Consider the following 12,211-nt stretch of genomic DNA (forward strand, 5'->3'; position numbering starts at 1 on the left):
ATATATTTTTTATGTGGCAAACCCAAAGACGTCCCGAATGAATGTGTATTCGGCGCATGACCATTACGTCAGGTCTAATCCAACTTCTTTCGGATCCAGGTTGCATGCGACTGTGTCGTGCGGTTTCAAATTGTCGGTGATATTATTTTGAAAAGCACACCAAACGTAAATTCAGCAATGGCAGATTCCATCGGAGATATGCAACGAAACTCCGAGCATGCTTATGCCGACGACTTTGAAAGGGTGGATAAAGTCCCAGAGCAAGACGAGGCGATAACCACTACTTCGTTCACCGGTGAGGAAGCGGAGGAGGATCGTTATGAATCTGGTACTACATCAGAGGCGAATGCCACTAGTCCTCTCCTAAATTTTGATGATGACCTGACACCTCAAGAACCCCATACTAGAGAACCTTTAATAAGTTTTGGTTCTCAGCCCGGCCTTGCCGAGCCAACAGCACCCCCTGCACCAACAAGTGAATTTACAAGTGGGATGGGGGAGACTAATCGTGGCTTTGATTACGAACTCGAACCAGATACTTCACCATTCATACAACCTGAAACAAAAGTAGCCTCAGAACCTGTATCAGTCTCCAAACCACCGGCAGGTAACGAATGAGCGATCCTGATTGTATAGGCACGTCTTTTGTAAATGTGTTCACGTCATGCTTGGCTTTCCTCCAAATGGAGTAGCCTGTCACTATGCCTTCTCTGGAGGATCTTCATTCTTGCATTATCTTCTATCTGCTAATTCTATCTCTTATTGTTTGTAGTTTTATATATAGTAAACAATATCGTTGCAATTTCTTGAATGCATATATCACTACCAGATATTGTCATATGGGTCTTCCCAACCAAGAATTCAAGAATACTTTATAAAAGATACCATTGATCCAGTTATATTTTAAAACATTAATTGTCATATCTGTACTTTTTCACACAACATTTTATCTTATTGTATTAATTTGGAAGTCCATATCCGTTATATAAGTCAGTTCATACAAAAATTACAAACTCTTTAAAAATAATTCGGGAAGCATTATTTCATGTTGTACAGAAATAGACAGGACTGGAATTTCCATCTCTCATTGACTTAACATTGGTCAGTAACACCTGGCTATTTAAATTCAAGCCAAATGTGCACATAGCAGCAGAGAGCTGATCATGTACTGAACTGACCTTCAACTTTGGTCGTAAAGGCTTGTCATAGTAATTTTAGTGTGTTCACTGGAGTATGACTGGGTGTCTGCACTCGTACAGGTGTATATACATGTGTGTGAATGTAGTAACATAGCACACTCCCAGATTTGCTGCTTGGTGTAGAGGGGCAAAGTCCAGTAAGGGGAAATTCAGAGAAACCCTTTATAATCCTACTACAAGAATTTTAACTTTATTTAGGGTCCCTGGGCCAATTTGACCTAATTTTGTATAAAGTGAGGGGTAATATTCCCTTACCTGGGGGGCAGTTGGATAGCCCAATAAGATAATTAGGAGTAAATCTTCGAAATCCTACTTCATTAAGGGTAAAGAGGACACCAAAAAGTGCGAGACTGTGACCCCTCATAACTTTGGGAGGGGGGGGGGGGGGGGGGGCGTATAGGNTGAGGCCGTATAGGGGAAATATTGATAATTAATATCTTTAGGGTGAAGAGATTCTTTTCTAATTTGGCATAAAGGATCCTTGACAGAGAGACTAAACAATGAATTTGTGGCAGAGGGTTGGGCCCCAATATGGGAAATTGAAGTAAATCTTGACAATGTATATTCTTCCATATGGATGAAGACATTTAATGTTTTTGTAATGGTAGTTGTACATAGGCCTTACAGTGTGATATACTGTAGGTATGATATTTTTTTTATCAATACTTCCTCCACAAAAAAAATAGTTTCCTTTCTTTCACAAACAACCTTCCGGGAATTCCCCACTTTCATTTTCTATTTTTTATGCACATGAATCAAAGTGTCACCTTCCTGACACAAACACACGCTTTAATGATAAAGGAAAGTGTCTAAGGTCATTATATAGCTACAATTAAGTCCGTGAGATATTCTGAAAGAAAGCGTTGCAGAGAAAAATTTGCCACTTTTCTCCAAGTGTAGAAAAGGTATAAAAGAAAATATGATTTTAATACTATGAAATCAGGATGAGTTAAAATCTCACAATTAAAAATCTTCAGTATTTTTTTTAAATGCGCCTGAATTTGGCTCTTAGATAACTGATTTAAAATGAGAAAAATGGGAGGCCAAAACCATCTTGCCATTCTCTAATATATATAAATCGTGATTTTATCGTGCATGCTAAAATAAACAATTCATGATGCATGAGAACCCTGTAAAAATATACAGTGCATGTCTGTTCTGCAACAAAGCATTGGGGTTCAAGTTTAACATGGGTTCAAGTTTAACGTGAGTACATGTTAAAAAAGACAATTGTTTTCCATACAGATAAAGGGAATTTAACCTAGATCTTATTATAAAACTTCCTTTGGTCAATGTGGCTAAATTGGCATAGGGATGGGGACATAGTGTTTGCCAACACAGGATTTAATGATCCCCGTACTAATTGCATAGTATTTGAAACTATTTTTTCCAGCATGACTATAACCTTGCAGGTAACTCATTTTGAAAGGAAAACTATACATTGTGAGACTTTATGGAAAATAATAAAGATGAAATAAACAAAATATAATCAACAAGAGTGCTCCCGAATGTAAAATATTCAGTGGGCTAGACCGGGATTTGAACCGTATTCAGTGAGCTACCTCGTCAATGGAAGTGTTAGGGTCAAACACTGCTACAGTTACAATGTATATCCAAATGCAAAAGTTAAGGGGAGGTTACTGTGTATAGGAAAAACGGCAGTGCAGTGGGACAGGGATCCTTAAGGTCTTGAATAGGATATATAAGAATATATTTTGAAAAATTTTCATAACTTCTTAACTATATTTCTGCCTGATCTCCGCTTGTATTGACATGTATTTTGGCACTTTTAATATGCATGCATCATATTCAACATACCATTCAATATAAGTAAAAAGCAGGAGAGCTGTACTCTAGCCTCTAGGTCTCTTATTCACAATTTGGAATGGAATTGAATAAATCAAACCTAATGTATATTGACTTAAGTTTGAGTTTAAAGTCATTGATATTATTTATGGTTAATTAAATTGCATGCTTCTGGCTTGTTTTAATTCTCCTAATTCTGAGGTTGTAAAATTTCGTTTAGGAAATGTATTCATAAATGTACTAGAAAATGATATTCACAGTATTAATCTTGATAATGATTTTTTTTACAGACACATGGTTGAAGAATGTTGACCCAAGAGGTAAGGAGATTTTGTTATGTAGTCTATAATCTTACTTAAATATACTTAATGTTCACTATAGCACCTACCCAAACAGCAACAGAGCTTATGCCATATGGCATGACATCTGTTTTTCTCCAACCACCTGTCTTCAATTTTATTTTTTTAAATGCTGTTGGTCCAGAATGGCTGTTAAGCAAATTTTGACAAAGTTGGGTTCCCTTATTTTGGGGGCAGAGGGGGTGGGGATCAATAGGGTAATTGAAAGTAAATCTTAAAATTCCTACTTCTTCAGTACATGTGAAAGAGTTTTAACTAATATTTGGTCCATACATGATAGAGCCAATGGCACACACCATATCATAATTGTAGATGTGAATTTTCTCGGATGGCTGCTCAGTGCTGGTAACCTGGGTGTAAAACTGTATTCGCTCATTCATCCCTAAAATTTTATAATAAACTATTCCAACCTTTGAATTGGAAGAGTCAATATGTGTCTTCAGTGGTGAATGAGTTAAAAACGAATTACACTCCCCGCTATATCAATGATACAGGCCTTCTAGGCCTCTGTTCCGATTGAGCAGACATCCACCTAGCTGGTCAGTCTTTCGGTTGCTAGTCTGGTGGGTGCATATTGAGAATGCCTGGTGTGTCCTTTTGTGGCTATGCTTCATTTTCTCATTTTGTATATTAAGATGACTTGTGTTGTTGTTTTTCAGGATTCCCGGTAGCAATCAAGTTTTTCTGTTATAATTGTATACCCATTGAGCAAAGCTTAAAATTTGTTAAAAATTACATTATCATGCTCTGAAAGATTTTTTTGTGGGGATGGGGGTGGGTCTACCACAAACATGCGACATGTACAGAAAAGTAGTTGCATTTATGGGTTTTATAGAGAAAAGAGACTCCACAGTTCATTGTCCATTGGTGTTACAAAGCTTCACTCCACTGTGCACAATCATATTCATAGCCTCTGGTTACAATCTATTATTCATAATTTTGCTCTAGTTAGACAGTTATATATAGGACACACAAATATGTTTACGCTAATTTTTCAATGTTAAAATGGCATCATTTTCTACTGGCATTTCTATACAATGCTATGGGGCATAAGAAGAATTTTTCCACACATTAAATGCACCCATAGGATCCACATAACTAAAATGATCTGGTTTAAGTGGTTTTCATAATCATATGACACACGCATATAGGATTACTTGTACCAATACACATACAATTAATGGCAAAGTCCAGATTGGAAGACTATAAAATTGAAAAAAAAACTAAATCTTGTAAAAATGATGCAAATCTGTAGACCCATTTAAAGTAGAGTCCCAGCATTTTGGGTTATTTCTCCAAAGAAGAATTCCAATTTATTTGGTAGGTTACCCAAGACTCGGGTGACCTAGTGTGATAATCTTTTGTCTTAACTTCTTCTCAAACATCACTGACTGTCTTTAAATTGAACTTTTCTATTAACAGACTATTCAAAAGTTGTGAATAATAAGGATTAGAACCCCTACAAGGCCATCCTCAACATCCAGGGGTTACGCTCACTTTCGCTCTCTACACCCCTGGACTATATCATGGCAAAATTGAAGGCACAATGATAGGTGTTTGATTGGTCTTGGGTAAAAAAAACCTGACCAATCGCTAAGCTGATACACCTGTCCTTTGAAAATCACAAAGGAGAGACGCTGGACTTCAAAGCCCATGTTTTACTGTTACGTGACAGCGGGATTCTTTTGATGTACATCAGAGGATCGAACTAGTCTTCTAGTCTCACCAACAAGGTGGCGCACACCATGCCTTCAATTTTGCTATGACATATTCCAGGGGTACAGAGAGTGAAAGTGAGCGTAACCCCTGGCTATCGAGGATGCTACAAGGCCTGAGGAACAAGGCCAAAAAAGGTCAAATCGGCAAAATTTAACATTCTTCTTTAGACCAAGATCTGCTGGAATCAAATAAGTCTTATGGATGGAAATATGTTAAATATGTTTTTTGTCAACAATGTGAATTTCATTACACAAATGATCTTGACCTTGACCTTCATAGGGTGAAATAGGTCAACTTTGTTAAAACTTTAACACAACATCTTCCGAATAAACAAGAAACCTTGGATATTTGGCCATTAGTATGCTAGGATGAGGGACTATTTAGTTTGTTCAAATGAATAACTTTGACCCTTTCAAGGTCACATGAGTAAAATAGGTTGCAATCTTTCCAACTAAAATTCAGAAGGTATAGATTGATAAAATGTTCCAACAAAGATCAATTTTTGTGCTCTTCTTATAGTGTTTAACTTTTCTAAAATAAATGTTGATCCATTTTGAAGGTCAAAGAGGTGAGATGAATAACAGGTGAGCAGTACACACTACACTCCCATTTGGCCTCTTGTATTACTGTAGAAAAGTATTGGAGCGAGACCATCCATTATGGGGGAATGTACTAAATGAGCTAGAGCTGTACCTGTGCACTCATGCGGAGATTAGTGATACGGATCTATGCAGATCTCCTCCTGTATACAGAGCTGCTAGATATACAAACGTATGACACATATGTTTATGTACCAGTCTTGTTTTACTACAATTGCGGTTGACTCACACCTTATGTTCAAACTGTACAGCCACACACATACGGCTTCGTTGCATACTGTTTTATTAGTAATCACCAGTTAATCACCAGTAAATGTGTGTTATTGGGTGAGCTGGAGTAACCTAGGCCTGTTACACTGTGGAGGGTATACCCTGTCATCGTATGTGAGTAAACAGTCAACTGCTCACGTACGCAGACATCAATGTGTAGGAACCACTCAGTTGTACAAAAACACACCACAACAAAGCAAAATGTCAGATGTAGCTGGAGTTCTGAGTCGTATTGATTTTTCTACAGCACTTGATGTTGTACTAAAAAACTACCATACCCAGTGACTCGAATTCCCGTATGTATACCATATACGATATACATTCATGCTGAAAGGATATGTCTATATAGCTAGCTACATGTCTGTGAATACATCCAGTGTTGTTTTTTATCTGAATTTTACAACAGCCTGTTTCTTTATGAATTTGAAAATATAGCATTTTTCTCTATTGAAAGTGGGGATACATTCCTAATTTTTAGTCATTTGGGGAAAATACGGCACTTTTTAGCTGGGGGAAACAGCCTGTATTCTGCAGTCAAACTGAGCATTACAACATTAACAGATAAAAGACGTATCCCCTCCACAGATGTTTTAATTTCATGTATTTATGGATAATTACAAAAACATTTGTTACCAAAAAAATGTTATATTCGATCAGGAAATTTGGAGAGATTCGTAAGAAAACACAAATACAGGTGGTCTCTACAGTTATTCTTTATGTCTGTCTGCCCATAAAAAACCCAGTCTGTTCTTCTTCTCGACTAGGACAAGGCAAATTACGACAAAGTGATGGACTTGAGATGAAGCAGCGTAAGTCCTGCTGCATGGTACCGTGGCTTCCAAGTGTAATACGTGCATTGCTAGAATGTCTAAATATCTATATGAATGGGAAAACAATCAGTCCCGCATGATGTGTGATTGGTGGTAGGGTAGAAATTTGAAACGGATTACTCGTCGGCGTAGGCTTCAGGATATTGCTTTTACACAGAGATGTATAAAAACAACGAGATTCACCCCCAGAGTCTACCATGTAGCATGAAAAAACATCTATGTATCTACATCTTAACGTGGTGTATACAATTGAACTTCTGTTTCACGCACATCTAAGCAAGGTTTTGGAACACGAAGTGTTGGCCTCTATATATCCAGTCTACTCCCCTATAACTCCAGCCAACTTTGTGCTGTAGAAGTGTTTTGTTAAGAGAAAGCCCTTTAATATAACATGATCCAATGTATATATACTGTATTTGACCAAAAAGTGTGCTGGTCTTGAGGAACTCGCCATTTAAGATAAAAGGAATATCATTCTGCACTGGTCATTGTATCAGCAGATTACGTGAGCTTTATTTTCGTATAAATATTACTCATTTTCTGAACTGACAACTGTGCCATTTTCGTGGAAGAAGTTGCCTATCTTTCACTACTGACCCGACAAAGTCCATAAACCATAAAGCTGGAACATGTAGACAATGGAATTTTTACAATAAACATTCAGGTTATACTTTCATGTCTCTGTAGGTGCTTTTATTAGATCAAATATGGCATGTGTGTTGGCTTTAGATCTAGATGTGACCTAATAACATTTATATCAAACAAGCACTTTTTGGGTTGGAGTCATATCACCTGCATGTTACTAAACAATGTATACAGAAATAGACCGAATTATTGTCACCAGAAATTATACAGAAATTCAGTCATGTCATTCAGCATGGATATTCATGACGTAGTCTATGCAAAGAAATGTCAACACATTTACATACTGTAGCTGGAATAGCCTCATGCAGGGAAAGATTTGATAGCCTTGATGCACCCACTCTCAATGAGCCCCAACGTAAAGTTTCCGTGGATTTATCATGTTAAGCAAATACGGATAACTAATTGATCAGAATGTTTAACAAAGTTGTATATTGCTGATCTAACCTTTCACCACATAGACTCGGCATGATTTATTACATGATAATGACGGTTGCTAACATGTGTAAGTGTACATGTCTCTAGGCCACATAAACTACTAGGTACACCGGCAGTATCCAGTCCAATCGGGGGGTTTGAAAATGTTGGAAAATTATCAACTTTTGATTATCAGTTTTAGTTACTTTTTTTTTCCAAATTTTATTTTTTCATCTTCATTAAAATACAGCATAATACACGAACTGTTTTGGTTAATTAAAAAAATGATTTAATGCAGAAAGATGCTGTGTAAAAAATATTGTAAAATTATATATTTTAATTTTCAAAGGCATCAAACAATAGTACTATTGATAATTGTGGTACATTAGGTATTAGCTATCAGTGATATCACAGGAATACGTATACGCTTGCCTACGCATACAAGTAAAGTGTACAGTCTTCACTTAGCAACGTTAATGATTTTAAAGCATCAAGATTTCACCTCGATCTGGTTAATGATTTTACAGCATCAAGATTTCACCCCGATCTGGTTTTCTTCTACTGTTGATATTCAGTACAAGGGCTTTATTGATTAGACAGATGTTTGAGGATGAGCTTAAGATTAAGCTGATTGACTTGATGATGTCATGGGATGCAACTGGTGTTGAGATATTTCACATTAGTTGTTTGTATGCCTCTGCTTTATTATTCGGAGGCATCAGTAAAATTTAGGATACAGATATCTGAGTCCTATGGAACCTGCCAACATGTTGTTATGGGACCTATCAACATTCCCAGTTAAAATCATGTTCTGGATTGACCGTCTTAAAAAATCCTTCTGAAAACTAACCATTTACTCAGTGTAGTAATATCCATGTCCGTCCAGTCCCGTCCCACCATGTTTCGAATCAAACTTGAAAGGGGATTTGACACATACCTTGGATAATTTTAAATTTTAGGGTGCTAAGGTCAAAGTCACCATTATGGTTTTTATAGAAAGTTGAACTATCAGGCAATTTGTATAGGCAGTAGAGAGGCATTCATGTCTCTCAACATTTTCTAGTTTTCTCTGTGTTTCGATCACCTGACTAGCTACAGCAGTTAGACTATTTAACATTTTTATACGCCCGTCGATAGACGGTACATATTATGTTTTCATACGGGGGGGGCCACACATTCGTTTTAGCTCAATAACTTTTGAATGGATTCAATTCAAACTTAATAGGAAGGTCCATTACCATGAAAGCTCGGACAAGTTCGATAACCAAAATTATTCGCTGGTTATTTATGGAGTTATGGCCCTTTCTAGAATTTCCAATACAGTTTCTGCTCAATTACTTAAGGTTTATTTCTATGAAAGCTTGCAATAACCAAAACTATTTGCCAGTGATTTTGAGTGGATTAATTTCAAACTTGGTAGGAAGGTTCATTGCCATGAAAGCTCGGACAAGCTTGATAAGATTTGACGCTTATCTCTCCAAAATCTCTCCACATTTGACGGGCGTATCGTGTACCGTCTCGAGGAACTCTTGTTTATTCGTGTTATTGTTTGCGGTTTCTTTTCCTATGGACTCGTATAAAACCAGTTTCTCGTCCCACAATCTACCTTTCTGTAACCTGTTACCTGTCATCGTGGTCTTTATATCGGCCCTAGGCCTCTGACACATCTGTAGTGTTAGTTCTAATATTGGTCATTTTTCATTTTCATATTTGAAGCACAAGGTGAAATTAGAGTTTATGAATATGTGGCTTTGAATGAAGATGTGCAATATCTAAGATGATTGTTTCCAGTTTTTTTTAGATGGCAGCTATGCTTTCACATTACAAGATAGCTGTGTTGCTTTAGTCTGGATCAATAACAGTAATGGGATGGGGAAATTATAGGCAAAATCAACTGCTTGGAATTGGTTAGTTCATATGCTAGCAAGCGTTGAAATGGAACTGCCCTCCTCCCAACTCGGACTTGCAGGGTACAGGATGTGTGAGAGAAATGAAATTGAAATAAATTACCTGTTTTTGTTAGCTTGGGATGTATTGCACCAAGCATGACCATGTAATATGTGAAAGAGAAGACTTATGTGTTCCTTATCTGTATCGTTAGACGTAAATCACGTAATGTGATATATTTAGTCATGTAGGTCAGATGGGTCCAAAATCTTGGTGCAAAACACAAAAATGTCATAGGGATCGATAAATACCAGCTTTCAGAGTATTTTGTTACAATGGAATCATCAATGACAGCAAACATAATTGGTCCTTCTGACCATTGAACTCTGTCTGGTAATTGTGTTTTGTTTGGTATTACAGAGCCTACCAACGGCTTAATTAGTGGGGGATGCTATTACAGTAAGCAATAATTGTATTTACACCTTTAGCAACAGAATTTGAAGTAGAAGCTACAATATTTGTTTGCCCCCGAGATGCACGCCTGGCGGAGATGGTGTGCTATCGGAGGTCTGCCATAGTTGATGATTTTTTTCTACAGAAATTAATCACTAGTATTGATTTGTGATTCTCCTACACTTTGAGAGCAAGTCCTTGGGCAAGGCTGCTGACGTGTGCACTGTGTGTTACCTATGTAAGTTGCATCCCCAGCACCTGATAGAGGTGATCATGGCTGATTTCCCGTCATATACCTTGAGGAATACTGTAATGCAAGAAGAATGCATTCCAAGTTGGTATTGATCATGCTGGCTGAGTAAGCAGCTTCATGCTTGTGCTAGCCCGAGGCTTATGAGTGATGCCATAGCAGTATTGATTCTCCATTGGGTACTATTACCAAAGCCACGGTCATATCCTACTCCCAATATCAGACTTATCCTTGTTGACTAGAATATCTCGAGTTCTAGAGCCACGGTCAAATCCTACTCCCAATATCAGACTTATCCTTGTTGACTAGGTTATCTCGAGTACTAGAGCCACGGTCAAATCCTACACCCAATATCAGACTTATCCTTGTCGACTAGGTTATCTCTAGTACTAGAGCCAAGGTCATATCCTACTCCCAATACCAGACTTATCCTTGTCGACTAGGTTATCTCGAGTACTAGAGCCACGGTCATATCCTACCCCCAATATCAGACTTATCCTTGTTGACTAGGTTATCTCGAGTACTAGAGCCACGGTCATATCCTACACCCAATATCAGACTTATCCTTGTCGACTAGGTTATCTCTAGTACTAGAGCCAAGGTCATATCCTAGAGCCACGTTCATATCCTACTCCCAATATCAGACTTATCCTTGTTGACTAGGTTATCTCTAGTCCTAGAGCCACGGTCATATCCTACTCCCAATATCAGGCTTATCCTTGTTGACTAGGTTATCTCTAGTACTGGAGCCACGGTCATATCCTACTCCCAATATCAGGCTTATCCTTGTTGACTAGGTTATCTCTAGTACTAAAGCCACGGGTCAAATCCTACTCCCAATATCAGACTTATCCTTTTTGACTAGGTTATCTCTAGTACTAGAGCCACGGTCATCTCCTACTCCCAATATCAGACTTATCCTTGTTGAGTAGGTTATCTCTAGTACTAGAGCCACGGTCATCTCCTACTCCCAATATCAGACTTATCCTTGTTGACTAGGTTATCTCTAGTAACGGTCTTCGCCCCTGGCTCAACCCTTTACATGGAGAGCACGACTATTCTCAACTGTCACTAAATGCTAATGACAAGCCCCCAGGAAATTATGTGGTATTTCCAAACCAAGTACCTTATGACTGACTAGTTCTTAGTAACTAAAGAAGAACCAGAAAGCATAAGATAAGTTTACGCACACCTTTACGGTTACCGTTTATTAAGGAACCCAATATCAAATTACACAGATCTATACAGATACAACAATTCTACAGACTCTCTCCAAATTCTCTCATAAATATGTTGTACAATAAAGGTAGAACTACGTCTGAACCCTGGATACCAGAACTTTCTGATATATGTAGGGGACAAAACAAGTCTATTTATCCCTACTGTAGTTTAGCTAATAACGGAAATGAACCAAGTGCCAATGATTGAATGAATGAATACTATAAAATCCCAACTCTATATGAATTAATATAGGATTAGCAAATGGATAAAATATAGATCTAGAATTAGTCTGATCACTAGGCTCTATGAATCAATGATTCTAAAGTCAAACTCTATTGTCTGAAACACCAAAAGTACGCTAGAATGACAAAGTTAAATTATCTTCCATAAATGTAAATATTACTAAAATCTCCCGTCCATCCCCATATTCTATTCTACGAGTTGCTTCCCTTATCCTACAAACCAAGCATACTGACAGCTCCACGGTTTTGGAACGATCCAAAAGTGTAGTAGCCGCCAGCAGCTCAAAACCAACCTTCCCCTCAGAATATCCGATCGC

At 37.7% G+C, this 12,211-nt stretch overlaps 1 protein-coding gene across 4 annotated transcripts in view; it reads left to right on the forward strand.

Annotated features, from left to right (window-relative positions):
- Positions 1 to 42: 42 nt before the first annotated feature.
- The window catches only part of LOC110455753 (reticulon-1-A-like), a 32,626-nt gene continuing 20,457 nt past the window's right edge, over positions 43 to 12,211 (forward strand). Inside the window, exons 1-3 of one of the 4 annotated variants that reach the window (XM_021506105.1) lie at positions 43 to 607; positions 3,296 to 3,325; positions 6,717 to 6,761. In XM_021506105.1, the coding sequence (XP_021361780.1) occupies positions 178 to 607; positions 3,296 to 3,325; positions 6,717 to 6,761 (505 nt within the window). In that variant the 5' untranslated portion in view covers positions 43 to 177. The remainder of the gene's footprint in view (positions 608 to 3,295; positions 3,326 to 6,716; positions 6,762 to 12,211) is intronic. The other 3 variants (XM_021506107.1, XM_021506106.1, XM_021506108.1) reach the window with 3 other exon arrangements.

This window comes from Mizuhopecten yessoensis, unplaced genomic scaffold, assembly GCF_002113885.1.
Source record: "Mizuhopecten yessoensis strain PY_sf001 unplaced genomic scaffold, ASM211388v2 scaffold8365, whole genome shotgun sequence".
Taxonomy (NCBI): Eukaryota; Metazoa; Mollusca; class Bivalvia; order Pectinida; family Pectinidae; genus Mizuhopecten; species Mizuhopecten yessoensis.